Source organism: Palaemon carinicauda, chromosome 21 (genome assembly GCF_036898095.1).
Source record: "Palaemon carinicauda isolate YSFRI2023 chromosome 21, ASM3689809v2, whole genome shotgun sequence".
In the NCBI taxonomy this organism is placed as follows: domain Eukaryota; kingdom Metazoa; phylum Arthropoda; class Malacostraca; order Decapoda; family Palaemonidae; genus Palaemon; species Palaemon carinicauda.
This window is the reverse complement of record NC_090745.1, coordinates 32,249,373-32,274,342: the sequence shown is the minus strand read 5'-3', so window position 1 is coordinate 32,274,342 and position 24,970 is coordinate 32,249,373. Positions and strand designations below refer to the sequence as shown.

Sequence of the window (24,970 nt, the reverse complement as noted above, 5' to 3'; positions counted from 1 at the left end):
GTCCCTGTTTGACGCATACGATTCTCGACAGGGGTCTGTGGATAGAGTCTCATAGGAAATGACACACAAATATCAAAGAGCTAGTGGCCATTCACCAAGCCCTGATTACTCACTTCATAGAAGGGGAGAAAAACGTCAAGACGGATCTGCTCAGCAGAAGAAGGCAAGTTCTTACTGCAGAGTGGACCCTACATCACGAGGTGTGCACCAGCCTTTGGATGTTGTGGGGTCAACACTCGATAGACCTCTTCTCCTCACAAATGACATAGAGGTTGCTGGTATTTTGCTCTCCAGTACCAAACCAGGAAGCAGTCGCAGTGGACGCTTTTCTTCTGAACTGGAAAGGTCTAAATGTGTACACTTTTCCTCCATTCAAGATCCTGGACAAAGTCCTGAAAAGATTCAGGGATTCGCCCAACGTCTGCATAAGCATGATAGCTCCTTTTTGGCCCATGAGACATTGGGTTGCGGAGATGATGGAGTGGCTGGTAGATACCCCCAGATCATTACCACTATTAGGGTTTACTTATCCGAGTGGGACATATTTAGAAGTATGGTGCAGGAATAATAGACTTTCCTCTACCAATACCTCTATAGCCAATATAGCAGAGTTTTCTGTTGTATCTGCATACAAAAGAGAAGCTAGCTGTGCCTACCATCAAGGGTTACCGCAGCATGCTAGCCTCCGTCTTTCGTAACCGACACATTGGCGTGTCAGGTAACAAGGATCTTTCAGATCTCATTAGATCTTTTGAGACGACTAAGAGGAAGGACAATCCAACCTCCTTGTTGAACCTGGATGTAGTCATGGCCTTTTTAACCTCAAGTAGGTTTGTACCCTTGGACAAGGTGTCTTGGAAGTATCTTACCAAGAAGAAAGAAGACTCTTTTCCTAATTACATTGGCTACAGTCAAATGAATAGGAGAGTTAAAAGCCATCAGCAAGAAGGTGGGTGTTAATGGAGAAAATGCAATGTGCTCCCTTCAGCTAGGCTTTCTCGCTAAACACGAGAATCCTTATCGACCTTGGCCAAGAGCTTTTTCCATCCAGAGCTATATCACTTAAATTGGGTGGGAAAAGGAGAGAGGCCTTTTTCCAGTGAGAGCTTTAAAAATTTTTTATCTGCACGTGTCCAAACACCTGAGAGAACAAGCAGACAGCCTCTGATGCTCAGTTTAAAAGCTTTCTTTGCCTATATCAAAGAATACCCTGGTCTTTTTTCAGTAAGGATTTGATAAGAGAAACTCTCCAGGATTGTGAGTAAGAAGTTTTCCCTATCCTTAAGGTAAAACCACACAAAGTTAGAGCTGTAGCAATTTTCTATGGCTTACAAACACAATAGGTCAATGAAGTCAAATTTGGAGCCTACTTTCTGGCGAAGTAAATCAATCTTCACAGAGTGCTATCTCAAAGATGTCCAGACCCAGTATGAGGATTGCTGTTCCCTGGGTCCGTACGTTACCTCCGGCTTCGTAGTTGGAGAAGGATCTATTGCCTCTTCCCGATAACTTATTATACTGTATACTCTTGCCTTTTTTCTTGTACTTGTGTTCACAGGTTGTCTGTGAAGGTTGTTGCAGCCTTCCATCAGTCTGGGATGCAAGTCAAGTTAGTTTTAAAGTGTTCACAGGTTGTCTGTGAAGGTTGTCGCAGCCTTCCGTCAATCTGGGATGCAAGTCAAATTAGTTTTAATGTGTTCACAGGTTGTCTGGGAAGGGTGTCGCAGCCTTTCGTCAGTCTGGGATGCAACTCAAGCTAGTTTAAAAAAAAAAAAAAAAAAATTCTTTTTGGGAGTAGGTGGTCAGAATCAGTATCCTTGGCTATGCCAGGTTTGCAAGGGTGGCGGTCTAGCCACGCTAAGGTCGAGGACCTTGTGGCAGCCCCAAGAGACTTTTACAGCCCCCTGAGTGGATCGCTGAGTCTCTTAAGGAATGCTGGCGAAATGAGGCAGTATCATTGTGAAGCCAGCTTCCTTATCAGGTTAGAACCAGATTGTTAGTACTACTAATTGTAGCTATTAATAATTATACGAATACCCAATGGTATGAGGTTTCCGACCCTCCTCCAATGGTGTCAATCAGCTTTATACTGTATATGTAACTACCTGGGAAGTTACATATTTAAAAATGGTATTTTTATTATAAAATAAATTTTTAAATATACTTGCCTGGTAGTTACATATATAAAAGGGCTCTCCCTCCTCCCCTCTAAAAACAGAGACATGGAATTCCTGAAGAATGTTTGGAATAGTTCTGATAACCTATGAGAGATGGCGCTCATGTATGACCTCCTACTGTCATGGCGGCGATCGCCACGAATTTGAATTTTCTGTCGTGTCGCGTCGAAATGCGAGATTTAAGTTATGTATATGCAAATGGTGGAGTGGAAGCAGATGTACGTCAGAGAGTGAATGAAGGTTGCAAAGTGTTGGGGGCAGTTAAGGGAGTAGTAAAAAATAGAGGGTTGGGCATGAATGTAAAGAGAGTTCTCTATGAGAAAGTGATTGTACCAACTGTGATGTATGGATCGGAGTTGTGGGGAATGAAAGTGATGGAGAGACAGAAATTGAATGTGTTTGAGATGAAGTGTCTAAGGAGTATGGCTGGTGTATCTCGAGTAGATAGGGTTAGGAACGAAGTGGTGAGGGTGAGAACGGGTGTAAGAAATGAGTTAGCGGCTAGAGTGGATATGAATGTGTTGAGGTGGTTTGGCCATGTTGAGAGAATGGAAAATGGCTGGCTGCTAAAGAAGGTGATGAATGCAAGAGTTGATGGGAGAAGTACAAGAGGAAGGCCAAGGTTTGGGTGGATGGATGGTGTGAAGAAAGCTCTGGGCGATAGGAGGATAGATGTGAGAGAGGCAAGAGAGCGTGCTAGAAATAGGAATGAATGGCGAGCGATTGTGACGCAGTTCCGGTAGGCCCTGCTGCTTCCTCCGGTGCCTTAGATGACCGCGGAGGTAGCAGCAGTAGGGGATTCAGCATTATGAAGCTTCATCTGTGGTGGATAATGTGGGAGGGTGGGCTGTGGCACCCTAGCAGTACCAGCTGAACTCGGTTGAGTCCCTGGTTAAGCTGAAGGAACGTAGAGAGTAGAGATCCCCTTTTTGTTTTGTTTCATTGTTGATCTCAGCTACCCCTCAAAATTGGGGGAGGTGCCTTTGGTATATGTATGTATGTATATGTAACTACCAGGTAAGTATATTTGAAAATTTGTTTTATAATAAAAATACAATGTTTCCTTTTCAGTGTTTGTGCTGTGCGTGTGATACGTATACGACAGGTTCTAAGACACTTTGGCAAGGCCGGGGAAGCTTCCCTTCCGACTTCTCCCCCCCTTGTCCATCGGTCTTCCCGTCGGCATATAACCTATCGTTGACTCAGCCGCCGCCGCAGGGGAATCGTCATCGTTTGGACCCTCCTCGTTCAACTGTTGTCTTCGCCTTTCCCTCTTCCTACGGGAAACATGGATTACTGAGCGAAGGGAGTGCGGCCTCTCAGAGATTGACTACGGTCTTTCTCTTCTCAAGGCCGCACACCTTTCATTGGCCTCCGGCATTGTACTAACGAGAGGAGCACCTTTCCCGTTCGCGGGTTAGGTTGTGCTTCCAATTGTTTTCTCAAAAATTTAAGTGAAATTATAATTGTTTGTAATTTTAACTTTTCAGCTTCTTCTCCGTGGGGAACACTTCCCTTCGGAGGATCAATGGTTTTTCCTCTTAGTGAATAATTTTAGCTGATTTAAATATTTGCAATTCTTGTTTTATTACAGTTACTCTCCGCTCCCCTTCTCCCATCGATGTCGACTGGGGAAGAGAGGGCGCAATACTTATTTTATGGTTGTTCTCTCAGTGGTCTCTTCCCGTCGCGGACTAGGTGTTCCTCCCGAGGAAATTTTTCTGTTACATAATTTATTTTATTTTTCCTCAGTTCGCGATGCAGTGTTCTTTGTTCAACTAAGAGTGCCGATAAAGCAGAGCTGTTCTGTTCATGCCTGGGGAATCTGCTGTCACTGCTGTCCCTCAGGGGATGTCATCATGGGAGTCATCTCTTCTTTTAGAAGTATGGCCGTGGCAACACCTGATCAGCACTTCATCTTCGAGGTACTAGCTCTAGCTACGCTTCCTCAGGTAGTGCTCTTGTCACATCATCTTAGAGCGCTACCAGGAGGTTTGCCTCCAGGGGTTGGACAACTTTCCCTTCTGAGGGAGAGTTTTGCTCCCCAGGTGTGAGGTTGTTTCTCCCTTCCAAGGGAGAACTTCCTGCATCTTCATCACTTCATCAACTCCGACTGCTGTTGCTGTCTTCACCTAGACTACGCTCCCCCCTTGCTGAGTCTTTCTTCCTTCGGGGGTGGAGTATAGTCTTAGGCAAGTCTTTCCTGCAAAGTGATCACCTCTCTTGTTCACGAGAGGGGGCACTCATAGAGACTCCTCTTCGGAGGATTGCTACTGCTGAAGGTCAGCTTGCTGGTCCACCGGCCCTCATGGACGTCATCTGTTCCTGGACCTTCTCGTGACCACGCTGCAGCTAGTACTTGGACTTCGGTCTTGGCCTCTTCTGTGGATCGTTCGCGATCTCCATCGGTGGATGTTTGCCCTTCCAAGGACCAGCTCCTGATCGTCCTACCAGCTGACCTGCCGACCTACCAGCGCAACCTCGCCACAGAGAGCAACGTTTGCCAGCGTACCAGCCAACCTACGATCGCCGGCGCAACAGAGCTTACCGAACCTCAGCATGCACCCGCGCAATCGTTGTCCTATGCGCCAGCGCTCTCGTGCGCCACCAGTCATCCGCGCGCGCTAGCACTCTTCCACGCGCGCCACCAATCTTCCGCACGCGCCAGCACTCCCGCGCACGTCAGCGCTCTCCTACGCGCGAGTTCTTGCCCGCAATCGCGTGCCCAGGCACCCACCCTTGCGCGACCAGTGGCGTGCTCCCACCCTTGCGCGACCAGTGGCGCGCTGCTGCGCATTCTAGGGAGACTGCACAAAACCCTACACAGTGCCTTACTGCACGCCAGTGCTCTCCTATGCACTTGTGCTCTCAGATCCAGCATTCACTTGCCCTCTCAGATCCAACGCTCGCCAATGCGTCATCTCTTCACAAAGAGCCATCGTTTGCCTGTTTGCCAGCAGTCTTCTGCGCTCTCAGATCCAGCGCTCTCCTGCGCACTCAGATCTGGCTACGCTTCCTCAGGTAGCGCTCTTGTCAGATCATCTTAGAGCTACCAGGAGGTTCGCGTCCAGGTGTTGGACAACTTTCCCTTCTGAGGGAGAGTTTTGCTCCCCAGGTGTGAAGTTGTTTCTCCCTTCCGAGGGAGAACTTCCTGCATCTTCTTCACTTCATCGACTCTGACTACTGTTGCTGTCTTCGCCTAGACTACGCTCCCCCCTTGCTGAATCTCTCTTCCTTCGGGGGCGGAGCAAAGTCTTAGGCAAGTCTCTCTTGCAAAGTGATCACCTCTCGTTCACGAGAGGGGCCACTCATAGAAACTCCTCTTCTGAGGATTGCTATTGCAGAAGGTCAGCTTGCTGATCCACCGGCCCTCATGGGCGTCATCTGTTCCTGGACCTTCTTGTGCCATGCTGCAGCTAGTCCATGGACTTTGGTCCTGGACTCTTCTGTGGATCGTTCGCGATCTCCATCGGTGGATGTTCGCCCTTCCAAAGACCAGCTCCTGATTGTTCTATCAGCTGACCTGCTGACCTACCAGCGCAACCTCGCCACAGAGAGCAACGTTTGTCAGCGTACTAGCCAACCTACGATCGCCGGGGCAACAGAGCTCACCGAACGTCAGCACGTACCTGTGCAATCGTCCTACGCGCCAGCGCTCTCCTGCGCGCCAACAATCTCTGCGCACCAGCGTTCGCCTGTGCGCCAGCTTTTTCCTGCGCGCCAGCTCTCTCCTGCATGCCAATGCTTCCGCGTGTGCCAGCAATCATTCTTGCGCACCAGCAGTTCTCCGCACGAGCGCGCCAGCAATCTCCCGTGCGAGCGCGCCAGCACTCCCGCGCCAGCACTCCCGCGCACGCATCAATGCTCTCTTACGCGCGAATTCTCGCCCGCAATTGCGTGCCCAGGCACCCGCCCTTGCGCGACCAGTAGCGCGCTTCTGCGCATGCTAGGGAAACTGCACAAAACCTTACACAGTGCCTTACTGCGCGCCAGCGCTCTCCTGCCTACTTGTGCTCTCAGAACCGGCCCTCTCCTGCTTACTTGCGCTCTCAGATCCAGCGCACGCCAATGCGCCATCTCTTCACAAAGAGCCAGCGTTTGCCTGTTCGCCAGCGATCTTCTGCACTCTCAGATCCAGGGCTCTCCTGCGCTCTCAAATCCGTCTACTCTTCCTCAGATAGCACTCTTGTCAGATCATCTTAGAGCGCTATAAGGAGGTTCGCCTCTAGAGGTTGGACAACTTTTCCTTCCGAGGGAGAGCTTTCCTCCCCAAGTGTGAGGTTGTTTCTCCCTTCCGAGAGAGAACTTCCTGCATCTTCATCACTTTATCGACTCCGACTACTGTTGCTGTCTTCGCCTAGACAACGCTCCCCCCTTGCTGAATCTCTCTTCCTTCGGGGGCGGAGTATAGACTTAAACAAGTCTCCTGCAAAGTGATCACCTCTCTCGTTTGCGAGAGGTGCCACTAATAGAGACTCCTCTTCGGAGGATTGCTACTGCTGAAGGGCAGCTTGCTGGTCCACCGGCCCTCATGGGCGTCATCTGTTCCTGGACCTTCTTCTGACGACGCTGCAGCTAGTCCTTGGACTTTGGTCCTGGACTCTTCTGTGGATCGTTCGCGATCTAAATCGGTGGATGTTCGCCAACCTACATTCGCCGGCGCAACAGAGCTCACCGAACCTCAACACACCCCCACGCAACTTCGGTTTCCTGGTCACCCAACGATCTCCTGCGCCTGCGTTCTCCTGCACCTGCGTGCCAGCACTCTCCTACGCGCCAGCGCTCTCCTGCGCTCCATCACGCTCCCTTGCTCTTGCGCCATCTTTGTCCTATGCGCCAGCGCTCTCCTACTCGCCAACGATCTCTGCGCATCAGCGTTCGCCTGCGCGCCAGCGTTCGCCTGCGCGCCAGCTCTCTCCTGCGCGCCAGCAATCATCCGCGCGCGCCAGCAGTTTTCCCCGTGCGCAAGCAATCTTTGCTCTTCTGCACGCGTGCCATCGTCGTCCTACGCGCCAGGGCTCTCCTGCGTGCCAATGATCTCTGCGCGCCATTACTTCAGCGTGCACCAGCAGTCTTCCGCGTGCACGCCAGCAGTCTTCCGCGTGCACGCCAGCAATCTTCCGCGCGCACGCCAGTAATCTTCCGCTCGAGTGCGCCAGCAGTCTTCCACCAGTGCTCTCCTACGCGCGAGTTCTCGCCCGCAATCACGTGCCCAGGCACACGCCCTTGGGCGTCCAGTGGCACGCTTCTGCGCATTCTAGGGAGACTGCACAAAACCCAACACAGTGCCTTACTGCGCGCCAGCGCTCTCCTGTGCAATTTCGCTATCTGATCCAGCGCTCGCCAGTGCACCAGCTCCTCAAAAAGAACCAGCGTTTGCCTGTTCGCCATCTCTCTTCTGCATTCTCAGATCCAGCGCTGTCCTGCACTCTCAGATCCAGCTCTCTCCTGTGCAGTTGCGGTCTCAGATACAATGTGACAGCTCTTGCCAAAGAGCCAGCGCTCACCTGCGCACCACCGCTTGCCTGCTCTCCAGCGCTCTTATGCGCATTCACCGAAAACTGCACTTCAGTAGAAACTGAGCACCAGCATCATCCTGTGTGCCATCGGTCCAGTACTCTCCTGCACACTCGTGCAATAGGCAAAAGGAATGAAAACTTTTTGACAGGTCACCAATGCCCCATTCCTCTCCCTGCAAAGGCATAACAGCATGGCTGCCGGGAAAAGAGGGAAGAGGCTTCACAGAAGGGTTCAAAGATCCCAAAGATTCCATCTTCCAAGGGGAATCAAACGCATCTACCTTTGGTCGAGACTCCTCACAGGGAACCTTTGGTCCCTTTCTCTTCAGCAGTTTTTCTTGACAGTACCACCGTCAACAAACAAGAAATCATCAACCGACTGATCGCTAGATCACTGGTTGCTGATCGCTAGCTCGCTGATCACCAGATCGCCAATTGCTAGCTTATCTCTATCTGATCATTGACCTCTAGTCTCTCCAATTGCTAACGATCTGCGATTGCTTGCATGCCGATCGCCGATTGCTAGTCAATAACCAGTTATCAGCTTGCTGATCACTAGACCGCCGATGGGCAGCTCATCTTTCTTTGATCATCAACCTCAGCTCGCTGATCTCTGACCAGCCAATTGTCAGCTTGCTGATCTCTGACCAGCCAATCATTAGCTTGCTGATCTTTAGCTCACCAATCACCGGTCCGCGATCATCAATAGCTCACCATCACCAACTGACTATCATTAAACCATTCTGCTGTCTCTCAGGGCTCTCCAAGCAGATTACCAACTCATTAATCGCCAACTTTCCTTGGCTGACTCACCAGACAGCATTCATCTAACTGTCAGTTACCATCTTTGGCTCACAGATCGCCGATTCACCAATCATCGACAATTTGCCGTTCACCATCAGTTTGTGACTCAGACTTACTAGTCAACCTCTGCCCGTGGTTCCCTAGATCAGAAGGCATACAACACACTTCTCGCTACTGGCCGTTCGCCATCACACCAATCCACTAAAGTCGACAGGTGACTACTTGCCAGCACTCTCCAACTGCACTGTAACCATGATACCCAGCCGTTAATCATTGTTTTAACATTCGCCAGACTGATGCTGCTCTAAGGAATAGCATCAATCCCATCAGGGCGCATGGTAGGGTTAAGCGTTGCCTTACTTCTATCAGTTGAAGGAGTTCTCTCCCAGGGAAGAATCCTTACACAGGGTATCGTGTCCCATCCTTTACACCAAGAGTCAAGACCCCAGCGTCAACAATTTCCCATGCTAAAGGATCCGCAAGGAGCTGTTCCTTTGGGTCGATGTCCACTAAGATGGGCCAAAGTCCGTTCGGTACCACTATCAGCCCGTTTCATTCCAGACTAGAGGAATGTGTCCACCGACAATCAGTGTACAGCATCGCAGATAAGGGGTACCAAATGGTCTTTGGATCACCTAATAGCCGACAAAGTCCCAACTTTACGGGGTTCTCCAGCTAGGGATCTGTTTGCAACGCTCCTGAACCTCAGGCTTCCGCTGCTACCCAGTCCTAGACCCCAAGGCTCTCTTGCAAAAAGCATGCCAACAATGGTGGGTACAACAACGATGTATACGTCTCATCCTTGTTTTGTCTGAAGAAAGGTACTCGAGAAGGCTAGAACATTGGTCAGCCTCTCAAGGGCTCTCATAGCTCTGCTATGGCATTACACAGAATGGTTTCCAAACCTTTTGCAGCTCCTGATAGAGCCTCCAAGAGAACCCTCTCCATGTCACAGACAACCACACTTCGACATCTACCACAAGCTATAGCTTTGCTAGGATTGTACGCCTGGAGACTACCCTCTCCCTCCTCTCACAGAGGGTTTTTGCAATAAGTTGCGAAGAGGTTGTCTAGATATCTGAGGAATTCCTCAGCATCAGTCTACCAGGCAAAGTATAACATCTTCTGTGGTTGGTGCCATGGGAAAGCATATCTCTCTACTCGATACCTCTATTCCAGCAATAGCGGAATCCTTGAGTGTATGCAAGAGGAAAAGACCCCCCTTTTCAGTTTCAACAGGTAAAGACGATCACTCAACCTTGAGCCTCGCCTTCAAACTGAAAGGAAGGGACATCCCCTCATCGCTAGATTTTTCCTAACTCATGCGGACTTTCAACTTGCCTTTACCCAGTCGGAATTGAGACCTCCCTCTTGGAACATGGTTCAAGTTCTCCAGTCTCTAAGGAGACCTCCTTACGTTCCACTTCACCAGGCAACAAATTTTCACCTGGTTTAGATGACAGTGTTCCTACATACTTTGACAGCGGCCAAACAAGTCAAGGAACTTCATGGTCTCTCTTTCGACATCCCCCAATAATGAGAAGGGTGAAAGGCAACGTTCAGTTTCGTCCCCGAGTATGTTGCCCGACACAGTCTCCAGAGGTGACGGATCCTACACAAGTCTCCACTTTGTAACTGACGATCCAGATCATCTGTTATTGTACCCTGGGTAAGGTATGAGGCTCTACCTCAACAGAACAGCAAAAGCCCACCTGTGTCCCTTCTCTTGTCATCAGCACTGGGAGAGATAAAAGGAGGATGGAGGATCACCAAAACATTATCTCTGCTGGATTCACATGATCATCAGTTGCCCCCTGAATCCAGATCCTCATCCAACATGTCGACTCACAATGGCCCTTCTTAGCAGATAACTATGTGATGCATGTTTTACAAGCAAGGGTGTGAATGCTCCAGGTGACTTTCACAGCCTTTCTTCTTCAAGACGTGATCCACAGGAACTCGATACGATCTCTATTGGTCCTTATTGGACAAGTAGCAGAAGGTTGAGGGCACTGTTACCCGGTTTTAGTCTGCGTGAATGAAAAGATTTGACTGGCTCTTATTCTTTTCTTCATCTTCCCTTCTCTTAGGGAAAGCAGCTTCCTGGGTTCTCTGCATAAGCTGACCTCAAACCAGTGCAGGTAAACCATGCTCCCTTGTGTACCTAGTATTAAGCTAAATTTTAATGGCTCGTCAATTCAGCTTCGCAGAAAGTAATACACCTAAATAAATAGCTAAGGTTTGTATTGTTAGGAAAAATACAAATTATCTTTGAATTTGTCATATTTTTTGAAGTGAAACAAATTTAAATTGAAAATTTTTTACCGATAAGTGTTGGATAAACATGGCTTCTGGAGAAGCAATATGAATATTAGGAGAGTATACTGTAGAAATAAAAAGTCTTATTAGAATTTCTTATTTTCCAGCTATGGCTTCTGTAGGAGGAGAAGTGGCTTGCAAGGTCATTGAATTCTTGGCTGAACCTCATCCGTGCTTTGACAGGATTGTCAATTACAATGAGTTTGGCGTCCGTTCATGTTATATACAACTACTATTTGAATTTTTAACCTCTGATGATTCATACGTATTGGATCAGTTTTTAAGTAAATCAGGTAAGAAAATTTCCATCTACAGCTTCCATTCGTAAAATTTGTCTTTTTTAATTTTTGTTGGAAAGATATATGAGTGTTTCAAGTAATATTCAAAATAAAGAGTACTTTGTATTCTATAATTTGCTAAGGAATAAATTTTCCTTTTTTGTGTTGGTGAAATCTGTAGATTGGTACTAGGTTAAATTGCTTTTATAATCATAAATGCATAATTCATGAATTTATGCTCTCATTGTTCAGTCAGACTCAATTGTTACTTATCATTTGTGACAGTGGTTGAGTTATTTTTTCCAAATGAAGTTTTAGCTGATTTTTACAATTAGTTTTCATGTTACTAAAGTTATGCACAGTATGTCTGCTCTTATTACCGGAACCTGTGCCCAGATGCTAGATGTTCCTTCACAAATACAAACATATTTTTCTTTTTTTTATTTGTCGTGCACAGAGAAACTGAAAAATTGTTTGGTAGATTATTCCACAATTGAGGTATAGCTTGAATAAAACTACCAGAATACTGTGGAGTATTTGGCCTCTTAAATAAAACAGTAGGGCCCTGAATGAACTGCATATATAGCACTGTGTAATGGATGGTTTAGTTTTGGTGGATCTGATTGCAAAGAATGGGCAGAATCTTGATAAAACCCTATACAGAATACACAAGACTAATTGAACAATGGTACATTACTCTGTCCCTCCAAGATATTTTGAGCATCCTCCTGTATATCTTGGAGGGACAGAGTAACAATTGAGGAGGTAATGACAAGACTTGGAGTGCAGAAAGCATTGGCCAAGGAAATAAGAAAGCGGCAACAAGGTTTTATTGGGTACATATGAAAAGAGAGAAAATGAGCATTTATGTCTCGCTGGGAGGATCGAGGGGGAGACAGAGGACAAAGTACATAGAATGTATTGTGGTTGGCTTAGAGTGTAATTATACACCAAATCAAGTGATACAAATGGCTAGAAATAGAGAGAGGTGGAGGCAACTGACTGCCAATGTCTAGGACATGGTACTTCAATAAGTGCCAGATATTATTATCCAGGTAAGTAACAAAGTATTTAATAGGGTTTAGTTTTTTATCTAACATGTTATGAATAGTATCTGCTTCTAAGGACAGGTTAGAGAGAAATGTTTATTCAAACATGGCCGAATTGAAAAGTTTCTTCAAAAGAGAGACATTTCTGCAAAAATTAAGAAAAACATTCTTAATATTGTACTTTATACATATTTTTCATGCACCTAGAGAAGAGGTACCCGATATGTTTCTCAAAAATGAATTTCAACTCAAGAATTACAACTAGACTATTGGAATAAATGAAAGATTGCTGTTTACATTTTGTATTTAGATAGGTTTGGAGCAATTTGTTTTCTTTAACTTAGGAGACAAGAGACCATTTTAATTATTGGTTTTATTGCAATATTGGAAGTGACATTATTTAATTATCAGTAAGTATTATTTTGGCTTTGCTAGGTGTGATTATGAGTAATAGAATCAGATTATTATTATTCATTTTGATTATAGTGTGATAGTTTACCTAACTAAAAGCATTCGTAAGATATTCTATTTGCATAACGGTGCTCCCTCCTTTTCTTTAACCACCGCTTCTGATTGAGGGTTGCTCATTTGATCTGTTTTTCCTTTGATTTCACAAAAGATTAACTTATTAAGAAAGTCTTTTAAGATTATCAGTGATCAATCTATTCTGAAGAAATTTTTTTAATTCGTTCATTCTGCCTTATTTTGAGTATTGTTCTTCTGTCTGGTCATCGATTGGTGACTCTCACCCTAATTTGTTGAACAAAACCTTGCTATCTATTGAAGTTCTTATTCCTGATTTGGATATTAATCTCTGGCACCATCATTCAATTAGTTCTTTATGCGTTTAGCATAAGATTTTTCATAATTCTGACCTTCCTATGCATTCAGATCTTTCCAGATTGTACCATCCTGTATGTAGTACAGCACTAGATAAGCAGTAAATTCTAATAGTTATTCCTTCTCCATCATGAAAGTTATCACTACACAGTATTTTAGAAGTTTTATTCCAGCTCAGCTTAGGTTGTGGAATGATCTTCCTAAACTTTCTGTTGAATTGTCAGGGGAACTTCAGAAGTTCAAATTTACTGCAAGTATTTTTATATTGGACAGGTTGATGTAAGTCTCTTTTCATTTTTTTTGTATGACAAATCTATTTTAATGTTACTAATCTTAACATATGTTATATTTTTTATTCTTTACATCTCATACAGTATAGTATACAGTTTATTCATTTCCTTATATCCTTTCTTCTGTTGAAGCCCTAGGGGTTGTAGTATTCTTCTTTTCCAGCTAGGGTTGTATCTTAGCTAGTAATAGTCATAATAAGAATAATGGTTGTGGTAATAGAGTTATTGCCTTTAGTAAGTTAATAAAGTTTGGCTGATTATGTGAATTACAAATGGTTAAATTGTTATTGCCTGGAATAGTTAAGCCAATGGTGATGTGTTGAAAATTAGGAATATTGATTGATATTTCATCATGTGCAATTTTGTTATGGATACAGGTGGTGGTTCTAACTTTACTGACAGTTGTCTTAGATACATCTGTCAACTTTCTCGTAAGCTGGGTCAACACTGTTTGGGTTTACCAATATATGTGGCCTGTAGGATGTATCAGTTTTTTTTATTAGTTTGGCATTATTAAGAGAACTTTTACTAGATGCTGTATTAATATTTTCTTTCCTGTTTCATCTTTTCAATTTGATATTTGTTTATTGTATTTTACAGCTGTGGGCTTCGATTATATTTTTAATGAAGATTTTTCTTTTCAAAATTTGTATAGTGTTATTTTCATTGAAATTGATATTTTACTTAGTTTTCTATTTGCTTCTTAATTTTATGATTACCAGTAGGTTTTTGGGATGGGTCATTAAAACCCCCTTTTTTAGTTCTAAGTTCTATTTTAATTCTCCTGTTTATATACCAGTCCTATCTTGCAATAATTTGTAGATCTGTGTTCTATATGTAGAATGTAGACTCGACCTCAATTGACTGACCCACTGGTAAATTTGTAGAATGCACAATTGTTTATTTGCTCATTAACTTTTGGGGGTTTGCCTTATTTTTATTTTTTATTTTAAAAATAAGGCAAACCCCCAAAAGGCTATGAGATCTGAGCTCACAAGCTCACTGTGCTTGCCTAGAATTTTTATTTTCAGACACAGCATCTTTGTTAAATTTAATCTATGCCACTTTTAATGATTCATTCACTTTCTTGTTGGAGGAAACAAGTTTCATTATCATCTTTGAATCCGAATCTCACTGGTGCTAGAAAAGGAATGAGGGAAGAAGCGTGGCTAGTGGTAGCGGTGGGGGGGGGGGTGGGGTGGGGGTAGTCGTAGTAGAGGGCAGTAGTTGGATGTAGAACGGCACCTCGTAGTATCGGGGGATATTGAGGAAGGAGAGGACTAATTGGTAAGGGACCTCTGGCAGTGGTTCTAACACGCCCCAGTTACTATACCGACTCTATTAGAATGAGGGAGCTGGGTTTATTCCTGGCATTCCATGCAACTTTTTCTCTGGTATTTTTAGCAGTATTTATACCTTAGAAATGGTGCTATAAGGAGCATTTCACTGGGCGACACAGGTCCCTCGCCCAGAAATAGATTTTTCCTTCGTCAAAATCCCTTTTATATGCCAGTCCATCTTCATTTTTTTTTGTAGCATAGTACTCTTCACATTATTCTTTGTGTTATGGTCTGTTACTTTGATATTGACATGGTCTGTAGATCATACCACCAAATAGTAGCTTTCTGACTGCGTTTTGGTGATTTTTTCAACTAATCATTTGTTCTTTTTATTTTTATTGGAAGATATTTCTCTGTTTGATACTTGGTTACAGTAATAAGCCATATTCAACTTTCAGTAAAGATATCTTCTTATCCATTTCTACTATTGGAAATCATGGCCAATTTTCATCTCCAAAAATTAAATTAAAATGGATCCAGCTTCTGTCTTGTCTAAATTTTGCCTTATCCCTAGTAAATATACAAACCTTTTGTCCTTTAAAATACAGTAAGGAATGTCATCAGCATAGCTGGAAAGGCCTTTGAATTTGTTAACGAGTCAGTGAATGACAGATGGTGCATGCAGGTAAATAGCCCCACTAACCCAACCATCAAAGACGCACTGTTGCAACTTAAGCAAAGGCTTTGATTTTTCTCTTTTACATCTACTTATCAGAAGTGGATATTGGCTGGCTGTTGATAAATATGAAGCAAGAGATCCGTACTTATTGGAGAAAGGGTGGCTGCTGCAACTGGTTTATGGCTAAACTGGCTGTAGATCTACTTTCTCCGCACTCCTTTTAGCAGGGAATGATTGTTCACAGTCATTCCTATGTGCCGATTATAGATCGTAGCCCCAGTGTTAATCTTGGCAATGCCCAAGATGACACCAAGGAAATCTTTCACTTCTTTCTTTTCCTCGTTGAGTGCACATGCTACTGAGGCTTCTGTGCATACACCCTAGGATTGTCCACAGGGTGAATGCAGCAGGAGCAACGAGGTCTCGTAGCCATGTCGGCTGGTTTTTCAGGCTCTTGTGGCGTAAGGATTTCCTCCGGTGATCGTCATACCCCAACAAAGGATGAAGGCTCTTTTCCTGCTGCCGTACGCACCGCCATGGTCCACGTTTCATCAGTTATGCCAGTAGACATGCGGGACACATGTCAGCTATGTGTTGGAGGAGTTTGGGTACCCTTCCTCACCCTCCTACTTGAATAGTGGGCTGCTGCTCTTTTCTTTAATCACAGTACTTTGGTTTACAGTTGGCCCCCTTTTTCACTAGTTCCATCTTTGTTTATTTGATCATTCGCAATAAAGAAAACTGTAACATATTGAAAAAAAATCACATACTCGCAGTTTTGTTACAATGACTCTCGTGGGCTTAGTTTTCAAAACAACTGTGCAATGCAGGAAAGCCCAGCACAACTTTAAAGCTAACACATGTATACTATTCAGTGATAAACCCTTTGTATAGTAATTCGTATATAGTAATAAAAATTATTAAAAGAAGTTCATGCATACATTATGTTTAAGTAATATTGGATATACAGTAAATGTAATATATAATGCTGACACAAAATATAGATGTGCATTACAGTTAGAATAGAGCACACACACACACAATGGAAGAATCAGCAACCTTCCCCGAACCAGCTATCAAATATGAAGGGCCACAACCATTAAATAGAATCACCTATACAATTAGAGTAGCGCCAACATATCCCTGCGTGTCGTAAGAGACGACTAAATGGGACAGGACAAGGGGGCTTGGAACCCCATCTCCTGTATTATAATCCTGTGAGACATCGAAGAGGTGGAGCTGGGGGGAAAAAGTGAGCTCCCCGCACTCTAGTTTTGGGGTGTTTGAATGTGCGTGGATGTAGTACGATAGAGAGTGAAAGATGTGAGATTGGAAGTATGTTTAGGAATAGAAGGATGGATATATTGGCTTAATGTGAGACAAAGATAAAAGGGAAAAGTAAAGTGATGTTTGGTGAAATATCTGGTAGAGTGTCTGGGATTGAAAGGGGAAGAGCAAGAGAAGGTGTGGCTTTATTGCTGAGTGAATGGATGACAGGTAAAGTAGTGGAATGGAAGGAGATATTATCTAGGTTAATGTAGGTAAAGGTTAGTTCGGGTAGGGAATGTTGGGCTTTTGTCAGTGCGTATGGGCCAGGTTGTGAGAAAAGTGAAGAAGAGCGGAATGAGTTCTGGAATGAATTAGCTAGGTGTGTAGAAGGACTGGGTAGAAAGAATTATGTAGTTTTCATGGGTGACTTAAATGCTAGAGTGGGCACTGGAGAGGTAGAAGGTGTTATTGGGAAGTATGGCGTACAAGGTGAAAATGAGAGTGGTGAGAGACTGGTAGATATGTGTGTTGAGCAAGAGATGGTGATAAGTTCAAGCTTTTTCGAAAAGAAAGATAAAAACAAATATACATGGGTAAGAGTGGCAAATGGAAGAGTGGTAGAAAGGGCGTTAATGGATTATGTGTTGATAACTAAAAGAATGTTTGGAAGATTGAAAGACGTACATGTGTTTAGGGGTATGGCTAACGGTATGTCTGATCATTTTTTGGTGTAAGGAAAATTAGTTGTAGCAAAAGAGTGGGGGAATAGAGTAGGTGGATGTAAAAGGGAGCTAGTGAGGGTTGAAGAGCTAATAAAACCGGGTGTAAAAAGTAAATATCAAGAAGGTTGAAAATGGCATATGACGAAGTGAAAGTAAGAGAAACTGGTAATTTAGAGGAGGAGTGGAGATTAGTAAAAGAAAATTTTGTTGGGATTGCAAGTGATGTGTGTGGCAAGAAGGTTGTTGGAGGCAGCATGAGGAAGGGCAGTTAATGGTGGAATGGAGGAGTGAAGGTAAAAGTGGAAGAGAAAAAGAGGGCTTTTGAAGAATGGCTGCAGAGTAATAGTGTAGAGAAGTATGAAATATAAAGAAATATGTGGAAGTAAAGTGCAAGGTAAGTGAGGCAAAGAGGGCAGGTGACCTGAGGTTGGGTCAGTGATTGGGTCATTCATATGAAGAGAATAAGAAGAAGTTTTGAAAAGAAGTGATGAGAGTAAGGAAGGCTGGTTCAAGAACTGAAGAGACAGTGAAAGATGGAAATGGAAGGTTGTTAAAAGGAGAGGAGGCAAGGAAAAGGTGGGCGGAGTATTTTGAAAGTTTACTGAATGTTGAGGATATTAGGGAGGCAGATATAATTGCTGTTGCAGGTGTTGAGGTGCTGGTGATGGGAGATGAGAATGAGAGAGATTACGAGAGAGGAAGTGAGGAGAGCACTAGATGAAACGAGAGTAGGAAAAGCATCTGGTATGGATGGTGTGAGAGCTGAGATGTTGAAGGAAGGGGGTATGACTGTACTTGAATGGTTGGTGAGATTGTTTAAGATGTGTTTTGTGTTGTCAATGGTACCAGTAGATTGGATTTGTGCGTGAATTGTACCACTATATAAGGTTAAGGGAGATGTGCATGAGTGTTGTAATTCAAGGGATATTAGTTTGGTTAGTGTAGTTGGAAAAGTGTATGGTAGAGTACTGATTAATAGGATTAAGGATAAAACAGAGAATTCAATCTTAGAAGTACAGGGTGGTTTTAGAAGAGGTAGGGGTTGTATGAATCAGATTTTTACGGTTAGGCAGATATGCGAGAAATATTTAGCAAAGGGTAAGGAGGTGTATGTTGCGTGTATGGATCTGGAGAAAGCGTATGATAGAGTTGATAGGGAAGCAATGTGGAATGTGATGAGGTTATATGGAGTTGATGGAAGGCTGTTGCAAGCAGTGATAAGTTTCTACAAAGGTAGTAAAGCATTTCTTAGGATAGGAAATGAAGTGAGCGATTGGTTTCTGGTGAGAGTGGGGCTGAGACAGGGATATGTGATGTCGCCGTGGTTGTTTAACTTGTATGTTGATGGAGTGGTGAGAGAGATGAATGCTCGAGTGCTTGGACGAGGATTAAAACTGGTAGGCGAGAATGACCAGGAATGGGAGGTAAATCAGTTGTTGTTTGTGGATGATACTGTACTGGTTGTAGACACGGAAGAGAAACTTGGCCGATTAGTGACAGAATTTGGAAGGGTGTGTGAGAGAAGGAAGTTGAGAGTTAATATGGGTAAGAGTAAGCTTATGAGATGTACAAGAAGGCAAGGTGGTGCGAGGTTGAATGTCATGTTAAATGGAGAGTTACTTGAGGAGGTGGATCATTTTAAGTACTTGGGGTCCGTTGTTGCAGCAAATGGTGGAGTGTAAGCAGATGTACGACAGAGAGTGAATGAAGGATGCAAAGTGTTGAGGGCAGTTAAGGGAGTAGTGAAAAATAGAGGGTTGGCCATGAATGTAATGAGAGTTCTATATGAGAAAGTGATTGTACCAATGTATGGATCGGAGTTGTGGGAAATGAAAGTGACGGAGAGACAGAAATGGAATGTGTTTGAGATGAAGTGTGTAAGGAGTATGGCTGGTGTATCTCGAGTAGATAGGGTTAGGAACGAAGTAGTGAGGGTGAGAACGGGTGTAAGAAATGAGTTAGCAGCTAGAGTGGATATGAATGTGTTATTATTATTATTATTATCATTATTTGCTAAGCTACAACCCTAGTTGGAAAAGCAGAATGCTATAAGCCCAGGGGCTCCAATAGGGAAAATAGCCCAGTGGGGAAAGGAAAAAGGAAAAAATAGATATTTTATGAATAATATCAAGATAAATATCTATAAATTATAAAAACTTTAACAAAACAAGAGGAAGAGAAATTAGATAGAATAGTGTGCCTGAGTGTATCCTCAAGCTAGAGAACTCTAATCCAAAATAGTGGAAGACCATGGTAGAGAGGCTATGGCACTGCCCAAGACTAGAAAACAATGGTTTGATTTTGGAGTGTCCTTCTCCTAGTAGAGCTGCTTACCATAGCTAAAGAGTCTTCTAGCCTTGCCAAGAGGAACGTAGCCACTGAACAATTACAGTGCAGTAGTTAACCCCTTTGGTGAAGAAGAATTGTTTGGTAATCTCAGTGTTGTCTGGTGTATGAGGACAGAGGAGAATCTGTAAAGAATATGCCAGACTTTTCGGTGTATGTGTAGGCAAAGGGAAAGTGAACCCTTTCACTGTCTTGGGTTAGAGTTCTCTTGCTTGAGGGTACACTCGAGCACACTCTCCTATCTTATTTCTCTAACTCTTGTTTTGTTAAAGTTTTTATAGTTTATATAGGAGATATTTATTGTTGTTACTCTTCTTAGAATATTTTATTTTCCTTTTTTCCTTTCCGCACTGAGCTATTTTCCCTGTTGGAGCCCCTGGGCTTATAGCATACTGCTTTTCCAACTAGGGTTGTAGCTTAGTAAGTAATAATAATAATAATAATAATAACCAGGAAGAAGGATCCAATGTAGTACTGTCTGGCCAGTCAAAGGACCCCATAACTCTCTAGTGGTAGCATCTCAACGGGTGGCTGGTGCCCTGGCCAACCTACTACCTACAAGGTGGTTTGGCCATGTTGAGAGAATGGAAAATTGCTGTCTGCTAAGGAAGGTGATGAATGCAAGAGTTGATGGGAGAAGTACAAGAGGAAGGCCAAGGTTTGGGTGGTTAGATGGAGTGAAGGAAGCTCTGGGTGATTGGAGGATAGATGTGAGAGAGGCAAGAGAGCGTGCTAGAAATAGAAATGAATGGCGAGTGACTGTGATGCAGTTCCGGTAGGCCCTGCTGCTTCCTCCGGTACCATGGATGACCGCGGAGATAGCAGCAGTAGGGGATTCAGCGTTATGAAGCTTCATCTGTGGTGGATAACAGGGGAGGGTGGGCTGTGGCACCCTAGCAGTACCAGCCAAACTCGGTTGTGTCCCTTGTCAGGCTGGGAGGAACGAGAGAGGAGAGGTCCCCTTTTTTGTTTCATTTGTTTGATGTCGGCTACCCCCCAAAATTGGGGGAAGTGCCTTGGTATATGTATGTATATACCTAGCCTATACAATGGATGATGTCAGAAGAAAAAGGACTCAGTAAGTCTAAGGCACCAGGTCCAGATGATATTCATCCAAGAGAGATTATAGAACTAGATGAGATAAACCCATACTTTTACAAAATATTCCGAAATACAGCCAACGACTGAAAGGCACCACAAGGATGGAAACTAGGCAATATTCCTCCAATCTACAAGACAGGACCAAAGGAAGAACCTGGCAACTACAGTGCCTTGGAAAATATTTGAATCAATTATAGTATATTCAATAGTAGAACACAGAGAAAAACAACCTTCTGATAGACATCCAACATGGTTTTAGACAAAAGAGATCATGTGTGACAAATCTTTTGGAATTTTTTCACATGTTTAGCATTTATGACAAAAACAGGGCAATAGACATCATATACCTAGACTTTCAAAAGGATTTTGATGAAGTTCCTCATGAAAAAATTAATGGTCAAAATTAAAGCAATAGTCATTACTGATGAGCCAACTGAATGGATCGAAGATTGGCTAACAAACCGGACACAGAGAATTGTAATTAATGGAGAAGCTTCAGAGTAGGCAGCTGTTACAAGCAGAGTACCTCAAGGATCCATCCTCAGCCCATTTCTATTTCTGGTCTACATTAACGACATAGATTTAAGATTAACTAGTAGAATAGCCAAATTTGCTGACTATACTAAACTAGGCATAAATGCTGTGAACTAAAAGAGACGTAGAACCCTTAAGAGATGATCTAATGTCGCTAGGAGAATGGTCCAAAAAATGGCAAATGCCTTTCAACTGTGGGAAATGTAAAGTCATGCACCTACTGTAGGGTATAGTAACCAACAATCAGATTACTCACTGCTGGGTAATGAAATAGAAAGTGTGGACTAGGAGGAAGATCTCAATATTATTATCAGCAAAGATTTGAAGTTCACCAAACAGAGTATAAAAGCTGAAAAGAAACCTCAAAAATAAATAGGTTATATAAAGAGAAATTCAAATACAGAAACAAAGACACTACTACAGCTGTACACGTTACTAGTAAGACCCCATTTAGAATACGGAGGCCAATTCTGGGCTCTAAATATTCAGAAGGATATAGATAGACTGGAAGCAGTACAAGCTAGGGCCACCAAACTAGTTCCAACATTAAGGTAATTTCGATATAGACGGAGGATGGAACGTTTAAACTTATTTGATCTACAAACTCGACGACTTAGGGGACAGTTAATAGAGGCATTAAAAATTCTTAAAGGAATAACAAATGTAGTTGTTCCGTAACTGAAATACAAACCACGCTATTTACATGGGGTAATTACTTTGGCGTAGCTGAATGACGAGCCATAAGAATTTTAACGAGGGTTTACTACCCCGCCGCTAGTTAGCCCCTCACACACACCGGTGAATGCTTCACTTTACTTTTGGCTCTGATGGCGAGCGGACGTGTCTGCTCCCATCCTCGGTTGACAGCCATTAATGCTTTTGTCTTTTATTTAATTTTTCTTATACTTAATATATAAACATTCTTGGTGTTTATATATATATTTGTGCATAGAATATAGTAAGTTTTCTTTTCAGTGTTTGTGCGGTGTGAGTAGTGTACGACAACGGAGAGTGAAACCCTGGCATAGCGCTAGGCCACCGCGGTTTCACTTCTTGGTACGCGGCCCCTCTACTTCTAGGCCACCACGGTTGCACTTCGTGGAGGGCGGTCTCTCTTCTCGAGGTCGTTCACCTCTTACTACTACAGTAGGGTCCCGAATTATACGTGTTCGAATTATGCGATTCCCCATTTATACGGTCAGTAGTTTAAAAAAAAAAAAATTGTTTCTGCAAAGCTGTTCAAAGTCTGCAAGTCAAGCACTACAAAATATATCAACTCTATTGTCTTTTTAGGTATATTGGTAGCCCTAAATACAGTGCTTGATAGCAAATGTTACCAAACAATATTTATCTTACATTTTATTAACATAATTTCATAATAAATAACCTATTTAAGGAAAAAATTCCATATCAACAATGAAATCAACTTTTAACTATGCGAACCCAGCTGACAAAATGTAAACAGAATTGTGGTTACATTCTCGGCAATCTTTATCTCTCTCTAACCTTTCGATAATTTTAATAGTATTGTTAATGAAGGTATATTCAAGCATTATTTTTATTTAGTACAGAATATATAAAAGCTTTAGTTTTTCCTGTGGGTACAGTATTCATGGGTACAGTATTCAAGGTTTCACACGTAGGCTGGGTTCATGTATCGGCAGTGAATAGCGTAAATTTCGGTAACAAGTCGGCAATATTTTGTCATTTTCTAAACAGTATAGATTTGCTTTACAATGATTTGTTTTGTATAGTACAGTGGAACCTCTACATACGAATTTAATCCGTTCCAGAACCAACTTCGGATGTAGAAATTGTTCGGATGTCGAAACGAATTTTCCCATAAGAATACATTGAAATAGGATTAATCCGTGGTTGAGCCCAAAAACCTATGATAACTTCTTAATAAACCACTACACATAATTTTCCCATGAGATTAATGAACACTAAATTAGATAATAGACATGTAAATAAGAAGAATAGACATGTAAATAAGAAGAATTAGCAAAAAATGATAAATAAGAAACGGGTTTTTAGCGTCACTTTACCTTAGAAACTCCAGCGCAGGTGTTGTTCGTCTTCGCTACGCAGAGAGGAGAGAGGAGACGGACGGACGGCGAGGAGGTAGAGAGGTTAACTACGATAAACGTAACACTACCGTAACTTATTCTAACTTACACTAAGTGAACTTTAACATAACTTAGCTTATTTTTTTTTTTTTTATATATTTTATATTTTTTTTTACATTTTCTTTTTTTCTTTTTGATGATTACGTAATTTTAATCACTATCACTTACATTTAAAATTGACTGAATTTCTTTTGCTTCACTCTTTTCCGTTTTCTGTGTTTCACTTTCTTCCTCTTCACTCTTTGCCGTTTTCTTCGGTTCACTTACATCCTCTTCATCGCGAGTTCGCTTCGCAGTTTTTTTTAAAGAAAGCATCGATAGATAATTGCTTCGTACGGCTTTTCAGAATGTTTCGAAAGTGCGTTAGGCAAACATCATTGAATTGAGAAACTACACGACAAACCTGCAATTTCTTTGGATGGTATTTGTCGATGAAGTCGACCACGTCTTGATATTTTCCTAACACCTCTTTTATTTGCGCTGAACCTAACACATGTTCTACCTCCTCGCTCTCTTCCTCGTCATCACTCATGTGCTCCGACATAGCATGGAGTTCCTTGAGCTCATCCGTCGTCAGTTCGTCGTGATGTTCGGCGACGAGTTCCGTAACGTCATCTGCGTTGACCTCCAGACCCATGGACTTGCCAAGGGAGACGATTTCCTCTACGGCTTCCGCTGCACCGACCACGGGATCAGGTTTGGGGTCAAAACCCTCGAAATCTCGGGGAGAAACTGCATCAGGCCACAGCTTCTTCCATGCAGAATTGAGGGTCCGTCGAGTTAATCCCACCCAAGCCTGATCAATGATCTTTAAGCAGTGCACGATATTGAAGTGGCCCCTCCAAAATTCACGCAAAGTTAAGTTGGTGCTTTGCGTGACATTAAAGCACTGCTTGAATAAGTGCTTGGTGTACAGCTTCTTAAAATTAGAGATGACTTGCTGGTCCATGGGCTGGAGGATAGAGGTGGTATTTGGTGGAAGATACAGCACCTTTATGAACTTGAATTCATCGAAGATATCATCTTCAAGTCCGGGGGGGTGAGCGGGTGCATTGTCAAGGCATAGCAGGCACTTTAAAGGCAATTTCTGCTCATGAAGATACTTCTTCACAGAAGGACCGAAAACTTGGTTTACCCATTGCACAAAGAATTGCCTAGTGACCCAGGCCTTCGAGTTGGATCGCCAGAAAACATGAAGCTGATCCTTATCGACGTTGTGTGCTTTAAAGGCCCTAGGGTTCTCTGAATGGTAAACAAGCAAGGGCTTAACTTTAAAGTCCCCGCTAGCGTTGGCACATAGAGCAAGAGTCAACCGATCCTTCATTGGCTTATGCCCAGGCAATTTCTTCTCTTCAGCAGTGATGTAGGTTCGACTCGGCATCTTCTTCCAAAACAGCCCGGTTTCATCACAATTGAACACCTGCTGCTCTACGTAGCCTTCTTCCTTTACGATATTTTCGAATTTCTTAACAAAGTCAGCTGCAGCCTTTGTGTCCGCACTAGCAGCCTCTCCGTGGCGAACAACTGAATGAATCCCGGACCGTTTCTTAAATTTCTCGAACCAGCCACGAGATGCCTTGAAATCATCTGAGGAAGGCTCGGTTGAACTCTCCCCAGCATCACCCCCAGAGCTC

General features: G+C 43.3%; 1 protein-coding gene across 1 annotated transcript in view; it reads left to right on the top strand.

Moving 5' to 3' along the window:
* The window catches only part of LOC137615259 (nucleolar pre-ribosomal-associated protein 1), a 321,164-nt gene that overhangs the window by 135,196 nt on the left and 160,998 nt on the right, over nt 1–24,970 (top strand). The window contains exon 4 of the mRNA XM_068344983.1: nt 10,927–11,112. Within this exon, the coding sequence (XP_068201084.1) occupies nt 10,927–11,112 (186 nt within the window). The remainder of the gene's footprint in view (nt 1–10,926; nt 11,113–24,970) is intronic.